Genomic DNA, 14,428 nt, shown 5'->3' with positions numbered 1-14,428 from the left:
TATTTATATATAGGTTGCTTTAAAAAATCATTAATAAAAGAAATTCACTGACACACACACTGATTCATTGCCATTGAGCTGGAACAGCCTCACGAATGACCCTCCCGTGGTCTTTCTCCAGAGGAGTGGCTGGAGAATTCGAACCACCCGAGAAGCCTCCGGGTTAGCACTATAACTCCCTACAGAGCAGGCCGTGAGTGCTCCCTCCTGGAACACTGGGTAGGTGGGACTAGCTTTAAAACTGGTTAAGGTGAAGTTAACCCAGATGCTCACACAGAAGAATTTAGTGCGATCTAAAGGAAACATTTCTGGATCTTGAAAATGGGCAATAAGCTAACATGCTGGCCTGAGTCAGAGTCAGGAGACCCTAACAGTGGACCCCTGAACATACACAGTTTCTAGAGGTGGGGTTTTCAAGGCAGGGGTCCTTCCTTGTCCCCAGATTAAGTGAAGTAATTCCTGTAGAGTACTCATTACAGCTCTTGACATATGGCCAACACTCAGTAAGTGTTACTGCTCTTATTATTACTACCATCATCATCATCTTTCTTATCACCACAGAGACTTGTTCTGCCACACAGTAAACGTCCCTGGGAGATTCAGGGCTCTCACCAACTCTCACCTGCATACGGAGAGGAGATGGCTTACGATTCACAAGTTCGGTTAACGTGTTTTCACTTTCATGAACGCTGTCATGCACACAGCCGGATTCATGGTCATTTACAGTTTCCAAAGAGTTCTCATGTATGTCTTGGCTAATGGCAGAAAGGGGGGTGGGGCGAAGGGAGGTGGCAATGCCTGAACGATGCCAGGGCTCCTGGGGATAGTTAAGTGCTTACCCCACTGTGTCCTCGCAATCCGAGGCCTCTCCTCCCAGCCCGGGCCTCAGCAGGGCCTGCTCTCAGAGTCAGAACCTTTCCTTGGTCAGCATGGGCCTGAACCCCTGTCGAGCTCATCAAACATGCCAGCCCTTCCTCCCCTGGACCTGAGGCCCCACAGGCTCTGGCATGCTGATCCAGCCTGCAGTTTTTTAAAAATCAAATTAGTTCCCAAAGGGGAAGAAGCAGGATATTCCTCTATTGAAGTTTACTATTTGCACCTTCTGGGAGCTCGGCCATAGTCCACAGAGAGATGCACTGCTAACCCAAAAATCTATGTGGGTTCGAAACCACCAGCTCTTACAAAAGAGACAGACAATCGCCTGCCGGGTGATTCAGAGCCTCCGAAAACCTGCTGGAGAGTCAGCTGAGTTGGTTACTCGGCAGCAACGCAGTTTTGGTTGGTTTTTGGTTGTTGAAGGCACTTGTTCTGAGTGGTGATCATTACCCAGTTACAGTGATGCTTCAGATCACATGTTCCCACCTGCAGCGATTTCTGTGGTTGCTGGCATTATTTTATAGCGACTGATTCTGTCAAACTTCCTGCTGCTTTAACTACAATACTGTGGTCAGCAGGATTTGAGAAACCATACAAGCAACTTTTTTTTTGAGAATGACGTAGTAATTAAAGGAAAAGAATGAGGAAAAGAAAAAAGGCTTCCACTCAGTTACCAAAAATGTTGAAACTAATAATGTTGCAATTCAGTGTGACAAGAGTTTACAAAACAATGTTGTGGTGAGTAGTCCAATAATCTGTGAGATGCTATATTTAAACAGCTTACATATTTACATATGTATTGTATATGCAACTACTAATATTGATAATAAACATTGCTAAGGATTCTACAGAGAGCTCTGGTGGCCTAGTGGGTAAGGTGTTGCACTGTTAACCCAAAAGGCAGGCAGTTTGAATTTACCAGCCGCTCTGAGGGAGAAAGATGGGCAGTCTTGTCCTGTGTGAATTTACAGCCTCTGAAAACTTGCTGGAGAGTCAGCGATGACTCGATGGCAGTGAATTAGTCGTTAGTTAGAAGGATTCTGTATGGTCTCGTATGGGAGGAGGTCCACAGACAAGGAGTGGGTGACACCAATCCTAGGGATGTCACTGGACCTAATGCTGTCAGACGAGGTCAGCCCAGGGGGTGGACAGAGCTAGGACAGAGAGCTACGAGGCCGCAGGGTTCTAGAACTACAGGGAACCAGGACACTCCTCTCCTGGAGCGATGGGAGAGTCACAGAGTCTCTCACTGTGCCTGTGTTTCCCAGCCAGAGGCACTGCAGATTGAGAATGACTGTACAAAAACCAGTTAAATATACAAATTTTCAAAAAGAAAACACAAGAAGTTCAACTCTTTGCTGTGGGTCTGAACCGACTCACAGCTGACCCTCCAGCAGGTTTTCAGAGGCTGTAAATCTCTCCGGAGGAGACTGCCCACCTTTCTCCCAGGGAACATCAGCGCATCGCCTGGTTTTGGCCCTGCAGCTCCTTTTCCACTAGACTGAGTCATGTCCTCCTAAGAGAATCCTTGAAAATTCTAACCTCTGAATCTGTGGTTGTAATCCCATTTGGGAACCGGCTGTCTTTGTTATGTTCACGAGGCAGGATTAGTACAAGGTGAGTTCTGAGGCAATCTCTTTTGAGATACTAAAAAAGATTAGCCAAGATAACGGAGATTCCTAATACTTGGAGGTCTCCAAGGGCTCTGGATGCAGAAGCTAAAGAGACAGGACTTTTCCTCCAGAGGGAATAGAAAGAGGTACTTCCCCTTGAGCCAGTGCTCTGAATTCTGGACTTCTAGCCCCCTAAACTGTGAGAAAATTCATTTCTGTTTGTCAAAACCACCCCCTTGTGGTGTTCCTGTTACAGCAGCTCTAGATGACTAAGACATCCCTAAAGCCCCCACTGGTGCCAAGAACTGCAGGGGACAGAGTGGGGTGACTTGCACAGCCATGCTGGGCACATTTCTTTTACTTAGCTAATTAGCATTTTCACATTCTCCTCACGCAGGGCCCAGCAGCCTCGAATTCTAATCCTCTAAGTCAATTAGATTATTCTCTCCTTTGCCTGAGATGCTCCTTAAACCCCAAACAAAATCATAGGAGAGAGAGAGAGAGTCATAATGAAGACAGCGTGTTAATATATACACAGGTCTCCACCTGCCTGGCTTAACAGATAGGTGGGTGTTCGGGCGAGAAACGGGACCTTAGACATGGATGTGGCTTTGGCAGAGGATGAGGGGGAAGAAAGAGAGAGAGGGTGGCCTAGTAACTAACTGAGCGGGAAATGGCTCAGAGAGTCAAGTTCCAGTTCAAAAAGGCCCAGGACACACAGCACAGATGAGGCTCTGAAGAGCTTTGCTCTCCTCTCTGCCCACCTCTTTCATGTGCCTCCGTCCAGGCCTCCCTGCCCCCACGATACTTGACTTCTGGTACCCAGCTCCTCTGTGGGTCTGCATCTAATCACTCTTGGGGGCTCTGAATTCCCCAACAAAGCCTTGTCAAGTACTATAAAAGAACCAAGCAGACGAGAGTACCTTTGTATTTGGTGAGGTTGTGTCACACGTATACACTGATATTCCTGCAAACCAGTGTCTACTGACAACGCCGCTGGTGCCCCGCCAGGCTGACCTCGTGCCACATGCACAAACCACCCAGCTTTTTCCCAGGGTGTATGTGTCACCACACCTGTCCTCTTCATTTTGTACACTCACTTGCCTCCTTTCTCCTCTTACCTTCCTCTTCCAGGCCCAATTCTGGGTACCTCTCTTCACATACCCCCTTATTCCCCGAGCCCCCGGAGTCTCCTGGCTCACAGCCCTGAGGCAAGGGGCTCTGCCTCTAAGAGTCTTGCCCATCACTCCAGTATAAGTGAGCCTCAGTTACCACATCTGTAAAATGGACAAACACTTGCCTATTCTCTCTACAAAGCTGGAGCAAGGATAAAATTAGACAATACATTAGAAGGTTGGTCCAGTCTTGAAATTCTTCAGCTGTTGGTCTATCCACCCCACCCCTGGCAATCAGATCCCCCGAGTGGCCACTGGGTGCTCTCACAGACAGAGATGATGGTCTGGGAGGAGTTGGCTCAGTCTCACTCGACCCTGCCGGTTCCTCAAATAAAAAATGCCACAGACAAGCAGGACGTATCGGGGGCACACACAGCCTTGGCCTGGACAGGAGAGAATGCATCTTTCTCCCCCGCCTGTCATTTTTGGTGCCTGTCATTCAGTGCAGCACTTGAAAAATCTCTAGTTCACAAAACGGAGCAGGGCCATTTTTCCCTTCCCTCCTTTCTCTCTTCTCCATCTTCCTTCCCAAGTTCCCTGCTAAACTGGACCAGGAAGGGGGCGGGGGGAATTACAGCTGTGTCCTCCATTAGAGCCCTTGCAAGAAGTCATTATCAAAACTCACACTTATTTTGGTCGCGTCCTTCCCGGCGTCTTCCTGCTGCGATGCTTTTAGCTGCGGAAGCGGGGAGAGGGGGAGACAGAGCAGAGACAAGGCATTAGCGGGGGTGGGAGGAAAGCAGACTGGGGGTGGGGATGCAGACAGCGGTTAAGCTTCTCGCCAAGGCGGATGACGCCCTGGGGGCCACAGTGACTGGAGCTGGGGACCTCTGAGCTCTGGGTACCTAGGAGGTAAAGGAGCCACAACAGAAGGTGAAGGTGTTCCAAATCACATATGCCTTGGCACTAAACCAAACCCATTGCACAGAATCAATTCCAGTAAGCACCGCACAGATCAGAGCAGCCCTGCCCACAGAGTTTGTAAGACTGTAGTCCTCGCAGAGTCACTGCCACACCATTCTACTGCAGAGGTGGTGGGCTCGAACCACCAACCTTTCTCAGTTTGGAATGAGTGTCTGGCTGCTGAGCTAACAGGGCTTCCTGTGAGCCACTGAGTTTATTTCCATTTATAGTGATCTATGGAGGTGTTCCGGGCTCTGCTCATTCCAGGCCTGGACTTTCTCCCGCAGCGCGTCGGGGAAGGTGCTGAAAGGACAAGCTGTCAGTCAGTGAACCAGCGCTTGACTACAGCACGGCAGGCGGGGCCTGTGGATGGTGGAGGCTACGAGATGAACACGCAGGAGGGACGTGTGAGCATGTCAGTGCATGTCTGTGCTGTGGAGGGGTGCACACGGATGCGTCCATGCATGAGTGCATGCTGCAGATACATGTATGTTTACATACGTGTGTAAACACACATATGAGAACAAAGGTGTCTCCCTGTGATTCTACCAGCTCCAAACCTTGAGAGAGATTCAAGTGCGCATAGTTTATCCGGGTGGGAGGGGGTAACTCCAGGAAACATCAGCACAGGAGGGGGTGAGACAAAAGAGGAGTCAGTGGTGGTTGTTATTAGGCCAGTTAGCACGTTAGCTAACTCAGGCGGTGAGGAGCTGGGCACTCACCTCCTGCGTATGCTCAGTCCCTGCCCCTCCAGCCTGGCTGTGGGGCCAGCAGCTCTGTTGTCCAGAGACAATCCTTAGGCAGAGTTGCAGGGTTTGGACACCAGCATTAGGGCTGGCCACCAGGGGGCAGTGCATTGTGAAGGGGACCCACAGTGTCTGCTAGAAGCTGATGTGGACCTGTGAGCACGTGTGTGTGCAGAGGGGAACGTGTGTGCAGTGACAGGTATGGGGGGAACATACACAGACGGGCAACAGCATTGCCCCAAGTGTGCAGAGCCCAGGACAGGCCCTGGGCCCATGTCGCTCGCAGAAGGGGAGAAAACAAATCAGAAGACCTGCCTGGCCCCCAACCTGAAGCCAGCTTGCCTCCCTTGGGCCTCAGTTTCCCCACTTGCATAGTGAAGGGGAAACGTGGAGACTTTGGGGTCCCCTGGTTCAGGCACTCAGCTGAGCTCTGCCTCTGGTCTCCACAGATTAACTCTTCATTTGAGGGATGAGGCCTTGGACCCTCAATCCCTTAGACTCCCACCCCATCCCAGGAGGAAGAGCAGCAGGAGACAGCCGGGCGCTGCAGAGAAAAACGCAGCTCCCCTTGAGGAGCAGAGACACCCGACCTGGGGCCATGGCTCCCCTAGGGCGTACCTGGTTCGAGGCCCACGCCTGCTTGTCGGTCCAGTCCCTGTGGCTGCGCACGTACCACCACTGGATCTCCAACGAGTAGGAGGGCGAGCCGCTGCCCCGGAAAGAGCAGGCCATCTCCACGTCCTCGCCCATCCGCGCGGTCATGTCGTGGGGCGTCTCTGTGAACAGAGCTGTGCGGAGAAATGGGGGAGGTGCCAGGGCTCAGGGAACATACTGGGAGAGGCCTGGAGGGCGGGGAGGTGCCAGGGCTCAGGGAACATACTGGGAGAGGCCTGGAGGGCGAGGAGAGTCAGAGAAGGGCTGCCATCCCTGCACGGTGGAGAAGGGGGAGGAAGCCAGCAGGGAGAATGGGGGGCACCTGAGAAGCTGGGCAAGCGGGGGACAGGTGGTGTGTGCAGCAGCAGCTGGCCAGAGGGTAGGTTATAGCCCTCAGTGTCATACCAAGAGGGTGGGTCTCTATCCTGGAAACCCTGCATGCCCTGTGAGACTCTAGAAGGGAAGTTGGCCCAGGTAGGGCTGGATTAGAAGCCCTCAGAGAGGAGGCTGGGCCACTGGTGAGGAAGCTGGCCTTCTCACCCTTTTGTCCAGTGTCCTTCTCCCGTCTCCCTCCTGGAGGTGTTGCTCAGGTGACCCACAGCTGACCCTCCAATCCCAAGGCAGTCACCAATGTTGTTCGTGGTGGTGTGTGCCATTGAGTTGGAAATGGCAATCACTCCCTCAGAAAGCTGGTAAATTCAAACCCCACGCCTTTGGGGTTGCAGCGCAGCTTCTAACCACTAGGCCACCAGAGCTCCCTAGTTGCTGACAAGATCTTTGTAAAGCAGTTTAGACCATGCACCCCCTTGCTCAAACACCATCCCCACATACTGGACCTAGGATAAAATTCAGGCACCCCAGTCTCCAATTCACCCCACACATTATGTAGCCAGGGCCCTCCCTCCCATCTCCCCCAGCTTTCCTCTCTATTCAAGAAACTCACATTCTCACCTTCCTTTGCCCTGGTCTTTCCCTCTCCCAGGAATAAATCGTCCCCCTGGCCTTGCTCTACCTGGCTGGCTCCTTCAAGTCACCCAAAACCTGCTGCGGTCAAATCGATTACGACTTATTGTGACTCCACATATCATAGAGTTGACTTGCTCCATAAGGGATTTATTTTGTTTTGTTTTTTCCCAGGCCTTTTTTCCACGTTGCCTAAGGGTGGATTCAAACCACCAACCTTTAAGTTAGGAGGTGAGTGTGACTGGTTTATGCCACACAGGGGACCCCAAAGCCCAACTCAAACATTTCCCAGCAGAGGTCCTACTTAACAACTAAGTAGGTGTCCTCCTCAACTCGCATTCCCACCCCCCAAACTCAACTCGTTGGTTCTCATTGTGTTTCATTGCCCTGGAATCCATGGGGGAGGGGCGCAGAGTCCAATATGAACAGTTACTGTGTGTGAATGGATGGGGGTCCTTGCAGGGTGTGGTGACAGTCATATCAACCTCCTGTCCCCTGAGGGGCACCGTATTTTCCCCCAAATCTCAGAACAGGAACCCCCCACAAGAGGTTCCTCTGCTCCAGCGGGGAGCCCCGCCTCCACTGCGCTGACTCCCACCACTGCGTCAGGTAAATGAAAAACAAATCCCCATTTAATACGGTTCCACAGCCCCTCCCCACCATATGTTCCGTTTTCTCCACTCTCCAAAACAAATATTGTCCTGAGATGTAATTAGAATTCTTTCCTCTTCTCAGGAGGGATCAGCTCACCCTGGAAAGATGCTGACGACGTGCAGGACACCCAGGGAATGTTCTGGCTCTCTGCCCCACCCCCAATGCCCCCACTTCCTGCTGTAATCCCCCCACCAAAGACATCTTCACTCCACTTAGGGACAGAGAAGCTCGACTCTGAGCCCTGAGGGTCCTCCTGGGAGGACTCATATCCCAAAAGTAGGAAAGAAAGTGCTGGTGGAAGTAGGGGGTCCTGAATAGAACAGGGGGTGCTAGATTGAGCAGGAGTCCTGGATAGGGCAGAAGGTCCTGGATAGGACAGAGGGTCCTGGATAGGACAGGGGGTGTTCACTCGAACGGGGTCCTGGATAGGGTAAGGGGTCCTGGATAGGGCAGGGGTGCTGGATGGAGGAGGGAGTCCTGGATGGAACAGGCGGTCTTGTATTGAGCAAGGGGTCCTGGAGAGGGCAGGGGGTGCTGGATTAAGGAGTGGGTCCTGGATGGAGCAGGGAGTCTTGGATCAGGCAGGGGGTCCTGGAGAGGTCAGGGGGTCCTGGAGAGGGCAGGGGGTCCTGGAGAGGGCAGGGGGTACCTGTTAGAGATCCAGCTCTCCCTGCTCACGTGAGACTGAGGAAGGATCTGAGATGAGTAAGACCCTCTGTCTCAAGGCTTCTGCCTTACACGTCAGGTTTGCTATGTGGAGCTTTAGTGAGAAATGGCTTCCTGAGCTAAGAGAAAGTTTGAAATGGCCTTGACCCTGGAGGCCACAGTTGATAAACCGTTTCCGGGAAGGTGGCAATGTTTCATGGCAGGATGGAAGAAACTGGTCGCTGTTGATTCAACAAAACCTGTTTAAAAACCTCAAGCTCACTGCCCTGAGGTCAGTTTAGCTGAATCCCTCGAGGCTTTAAATGGCATAGAAGGAGACAGTCCGGCTTTCTCCCAGAGGTGGATTTGAACCTCTAGAGAGGCGTCACCTTGGGGTTAACAGTTCAGCTCACTCAAGTTCACGGCCAGAGCTCCCTCGTCAGGATGAACTTGGGTTCACTTTTCAGTGTACGCTGTCTGTGGCGTGAGGTGTGTTTACCCACAGCCCACTCGGTGAGGCTGTCTAAAGCAGACAGCCCTCTCTGGCCGAGGTGAGAGACAGGCTTTCTCCTGGTGCCACAGCCGGACGGGGTAGGCACAGAGGAGGTTCGCCCACCCTGAGGCCACCAGGAGGCGACCTCCTGCCTCAGGCCCTGTCAGGCAAGGTGGTCCTTTAGTGGAACCTCCTCTTCCTTCTACCCATGGGGGCAACAGAGAGAGAAACCTGTTTCTAAGGTCTCGGAATGAGGGCAGTCGGATGCAGATGTGACCAGCAGCTCTGGCTCCCCGCAGCCAGACGCTCGACCTTGATTCTCTGACTCTCTCTGATCCCCTCAGGCTCTGGCAGACGAGGGCTGAGGGAGCAAACCAAAGCCTGTACTAGATACAACTCCCAACCACGCTCCAGCAAGTTCCTGAGACTCCAGCTCTGACTGGGAGGAAGCTGTTCCACCTTTATTCCTCAGAGCAGTTGGTGGGTTCAAACTGTCAATCTTTTGATTGTTATTGTTGTTGTTGTTAAGTGCTGTCAAGTTGTAGGTGACTCAGTGATCCTATGAATGAAAGACCTGGACACTTGTATAACTTTCATCCTTTCTCCAGGTTTACAGGGTTTCTGGAGGCAAGCTATTTCGGAATAGGATGCCATTCCTGCTTCCAAGCTTGTTTTAATCAGGGAGCTTCACCAAACACATCTTTTTTTAAAAAAATTTTATTCTATTGTTATTATCTTTTTTTTGTGCGTGTGTAGCATCAAATTGGATCTGACTGGTACAGGAGGAGATTGTTCCTCCTTCCCCGGCACAGCATCTGGTGGATTTGAACTGTGGGCCTCTGGGATTGCAGTGCAGCTTCTTACCACTAGGCCACCAGGGCTCCCCCAAACACATCTTTTGATCAGCAGCCCCAAACTCAACCTACTTTGCTACCAGGACTTCTTGGATTGATGAAGGCGCCCTCAGAATCCCAGTGCCCCCAATCCCAATAAGGAATGGAGCAGCATGTCTACAGGAGGAGTGGAGTATCCAAGGCTGTAGACATTGAATAGTGGACTTGAGTTTCTTTGTTTACAGAGACTTGCCCTGGGCCTTGGCCCCAGGAGCCCCAAGAAGGAGAAACTGGGGTATGTAGGTAGGTAGGTAGGTAGGCAAGTCCCAGGGAAACTGGACAGCAAGGGAGGACTGAGTTGTCTACACTAATCAGCTCGCTGAGCGACCTTGGGAGCCATCTTTCTAAGCCTCCATTTGTCCCTCTGAACAATAGGGGTTAGCTCTGATGGGTTACTGGGAGTCCCACCAGATTAGACCATCTGTAGAACATGATATATGTCCTAAGAGCAATGGCCCAGGAATTGAGAAGGGGAGCAGTCATTCAATTTGAGGGAAAGGCAATCTGGGAAGGCTTCAGAGAGGAGGTGCCATGGAAGCCAGGCCTTGAAGGATGAATAGACACTGACAGGCAGAGGCAAGGAGGGCAGGCATATGAGGCAGCAGAAGAGTGTGAGTGAAGGCAGAAGGAGAGCAGTGAAGAGCCCTGCGCACTCCATGTACCGGGCGTCTGTTCATGCCTAACAACGTGCACACACGGTCTTGCTCTTTAGCTCATTTGACAGATGAGGGAAATGAGACTCGCAAAGGCACTGTCATTTCCTCAAGCTGATACAGACCAAATCTTGAACCCGGTCTGACAGTGGTGACCAGCACCCAAAGGTCTTTCACCTGTCCTTGGGATCTGTTAGCCTGCAGGCTCCGTGTTCTGGTGTCCCACACTGTCACCTCTCTGAAGATGGAGAGTTCACTTCCTCCCACTCCATTAATGGTGGGCAGCTCTGACAAGTGGTTCTTCCTCCCTCTACCAACTCTAAGGACATTCTATCCATCTCAGAAAATAGGTGATCCTCATATATTTAAAGGATAAAGATGATGGTAAAAATAGAACCATAATCTTTAAGAAAAAAGAGAAAGCTTGCTAGGTGCCAAGTACTATGCTAAGCACTTCGCAAATATTATGCTCCCATCACAGTGTGTTGGAGGAGGTATAGTGGTTAACCCATTTTTCGGATGGGGAAGTTGAGACATACATAGAAAAGTTAAGGACTTACTCAAGGCCACACAGCAAGGAGCCAATTAAAACTGGAGCCAGTTCTTGCGGACTCAAGAGTGGAAGCCGTAACGTCTACACTGTCCTCCCACAGCCCTTCTTCCAGGTCCCCGAAGCTCATCGCCTTCTTTCAGCCTCCAGACCTATGTTGACATCATTGCGAGCTTGAGCTCCTCCCACCCAGAGCCGTCCATCCCACTCAGGTAACTCCTCAGAGCCAGGTCTGGCAGAGGCTGGTAGAAGTATAGATTTTTGAGAAAGATGCAATTGTGTTTTCCAGCCCAGGGGAGGGGGAGGTAAGCAGGGCTAGGCTCGCTGGGAAGACAATTAAAACAGGTGGCCACAAATTAGGATTCTGCAGGAGAAGGAGAAAGGGGCTTGATTGAATGCTGTATCTTTTTCTTTTCTACTTTTAATTGGGGGAATGATGTATTCATTAACTTCGGGCCTGTTATCACTACAGAAACCAGCTCTGTGGCCATGCCCTGGGTGGGGTTCCTGGGAAAGGCAGGTTGACTTGGAAGACATGGTCCACCCTTCAAGACCAGAGGCCTGGCTTTTTGTTGTTGTTGTTGTTTTTTTTTTTTTTTTCTTCTTCCTCCTTTTTTTTTTTTTCTTTCTAACTTCTGAGAAGATCTAAGTGCAGGTTCCAATTTTGTATAAAGATATTGGCAGGGATGTTTCCTAGTTTGTGACTACTACCAAAACAGGAATATTACAAGTGGATGTGTCTAAAGAGGCCTGACTTCTTAGCCTTCTGAGCCTGGTTCCATGCTAACAGATTTTGACTTCAGGCTTACGTTCGAATCCTCTCCCCAGCTCTCTAGCTGTGTGATCTGGGCAAGTCCCTTACTGCTGAGTTCCAGTTTCTTTATCTGAGAAAAGAGATAGTAACAGGGCCAAGGAAAGGAGTAAACAAGGCAACACACGTATCACAGCAAACTACAAAATTAGTCATCTCAGGAAGATTTTTCAGAAATTCCTTGTACCATCATTAGATCGATATGTGGACACAGCATTAGCATTTCACTCATGCCTGGGCCTTGTGACCTCACATCCATCAGTCCTGTACGGGCCAGCCTGGCTTAGCAAAGCCCACCCAGCAGGCCAGAGAGGCTAGTCAATGACAAGCAGCAGACCCTGCACCCATTTCCTCCATGCTCAGATGCTCCATCCTGGACCCTCTGGCCCAACCCAAACCTCTTTTCTCCCACAGCACAGCCCTCAGTCCTTTCCGCTCTTCAAATCTCTGATTTGAGGCCTCCTCCTCCAGGAAGCCTGCAGAGGATGAGTACCAGTCTGCCCATCAGTTTCTCCAGAGAAAGATCAAGACTTGTTTTGGGGACTGCAGGCAGGGTGAGATCCTAATTAAGAACCCCAAGGAAGAGGTGGAGCCACAGAGAAGCCCAAGATGGGGATGAGGGGATCTAAGGGGGTGGGGGTGTCTAGGATATTCCCACAAATTATTCTACTCAACTGGGAAACTGCCAGGCTTCAGGTTCAAGTTGAGGCTCCAGGCCACTTACACATGTCCCTGGGGCCCAGCTTGCCAGTTCTGAGAATCTCAGTTCACAGGAGCACTCTGCATACAGACATCCTCCCCAGGTCGGAAGCCCTGCTTGGTGCCCCAAGTGGCCTCTGAGTCTTTCTCTCACTGTCTCACAGGAGTGTGTGTTAAATGACTCCCCTCAGCTTGGGAGATTCCCTCGGGGCAGTGTTCTTGTGCTGCCCAGCATGGAAGTGCTCTTCTTAGGCAGGTACAGAGTGAATGAATCAGAAAAGGAACGAATGGAGGGAAAGAAGGTGGAAAAAACCCCGAGGGCTTAAGTTAGAAACTTCCACAAGGGAAAACAATCCACAAGGCAGAGGAATCATTCATTCATTCATTTATTCACTCACTCAATGTTTACTGGTGTCAGACTGCCGATAGGGAAGGGTCATGCCCAGGACGTCCGTTTGGGAGCAGACATACAGATTAATATGGGCTCCGGCGACCAGGGAGCTTGAGGCAAGTGTCGGGCATCCAGCCCCCATCCCCAGCCTGGCTCCTGGCTCCTTCTGGTCCTCACAGCCACCGACCACAGGAGCCTAGCCTACCCACTGGGACCCACTGTGGGGACACACAGCTGGCAGGCTAGCAGCTCCCCCAAGATGGCTTGTGAAGCCGTCTTGTGAAATGCAACCAAGAATGAAACAGGTGATAAATAAAGCCAAGGTGGCCACCTGCCTCATCAGCATTCTCCTCTTCGCTGTGGGGCCACGGGCCAGAAGCCTGTGGGGTCAGCTGTCTGATTCATCTGTCTAACTGGAGGCTTATGGCACACCAGGGATTTGATGTGTCTGGTCCTATAAAATCCTCACAGCAACCTTGCAGGACACAGACCACTTCTGTTGCAAGTGGGGAAACTGAGGCCCAGGGAAAAATGACATGAGGTCACATCAGCAAGTGCAGAGGCAGGGATTTGAACTCAGGCCTTGAGATCTCATGATCCAAACTCTCCCTCTAGTCTCTGCTTCTGCTATTGATGAAGACAGGTATAAGGGGTGTCCGGGGCCCTGCAGGCCCTCTCAACACCCATCCACATTTGAGAGACCACAGCTCAGAGAACCTGGGAAGCACGAAGGCCGGTCTTTGGCCTCAAGGTCAAAGGAAGACATTGCATACAGGCTCTTACCTCACCCTCCAAATGGCTTGATGAGGGCATGATTCTAGCTCCCTCTCACAGGGCGGGTACCAGGCTCAGAGAGGTGGGGGGGCGGGGAGGGTGGTCACATGCTGGGAGAGGCCTCAATCAGGACCGAAGCCCAGGACTGTCTGTAAAATCATCGAACCAAAGCCTCCAGCCTCCCTGTGGGTCCTCCCCCGTTTCAGCTCTAAAAAGTGTGATTCTAGAGGGGCTGTTTCCAGAGAGCCCACTCTGCTCAGCTCAGCTTGGTGCCAGGACCCCGGCAGTTGGGGGGGGGGGGCTTGTTTGGGGATGTGGGGTGGGGAAGAGGCCTGCTGGCTGCCCTCTCACCTCCCAGAGAAAGGGCTACAAAAAGTGTTTAATGAGGCCCCAGCTCCCCGTCTGTAAATCTCACCTGACTTCTGAAATTAGGGGATATGCAAGCCCCATAAGGAAGCTCTGTTGCCACCTTATGAAGGGAGTTGTGCTGGTGGTTCAAATCCACCGGCAGCTCCACAGGAAAAAGATGTGCGGTCTCCTCTTGCGTGAATTACAGGGTTGGAAATCCACTGAAGGGTCAACAGATTCCGGTATGAATCAACAGCAATGACTGTTTCAAAACCCCCCAAGGAGAAAATTCAGACAGAAGGGGACTGAAGAGGCTTGGGGAATGGGGAGGGCTGACTGCAGAGGGAGCCTTTTCGCTGGGGCAGCCGCTGCCCAGGGGAGCAACAAGGGGCCTCTGTTTCCTCCTGGGCAGCCCCTGGCCCCTGCAGGCAGCCCCCAGCCCCACAGGCCTCCTGCAGCACGGGAGGGGGATTATGGTGTGAGCCCACAGGGGCAGTTATGACTTAGAACAAGCAAGCAGAAGTGGACACGCTTTCCTCTTCTTAGGCAGGAAGAAAGACACAGGGGAATTGCAGGTGACTCACTGC

At 51.6% G+C, this 14,428-nt stretch overlaps 1 protein-coding gene across 1 annotated transcript in view; it reads right to left on the bottom strand.

Annotated features, from left to right (window-relative positions):
- VSTM2L (V-set and transmembrane domain containing 2 like) overlaps positions 1-14,428 on the bottom strand; it is a 38,443-nt gene that overhangs the window by 8,419 nt on the left and 15,596 nt on the right. Inside the window, exons 2-3 of the mRNA XM_006881516.1 lie at positions 5,932-6,101; positions 4,290-4,340 (exon numbers count right to left, since the gene is read on the bottom strand). Of these exons, the coding sequence (XP_006881578.1) occupies positions 4,290-4,340; positions 5,932-6,101 (221 nt within the window). The remainder of the gene's footprint in view (positions 1-4,289; positions 4,341-5,931; positions 6,102-14,428) is intronic.

This window comes from Elephantulus edwardii, unplaced genomic scaffold (assembly GCF_000299155.1).
Source record: "Elephantulus edwardii isolate Elephantulus edwardi_28Jun2011 unplaced genomic scaffold, EleEdw1.0 scaffold00015, whole genome shotgun sequence".
NCBI lineage: Eukaryota > Metazoa > Chordata > Mammalia > Macroscelidea > Macroscelididae > Elephantulus > Elephantulus edwardii.
This window is presented reverse-complemented; position numbering and strand designations above follow the sequence as displayed.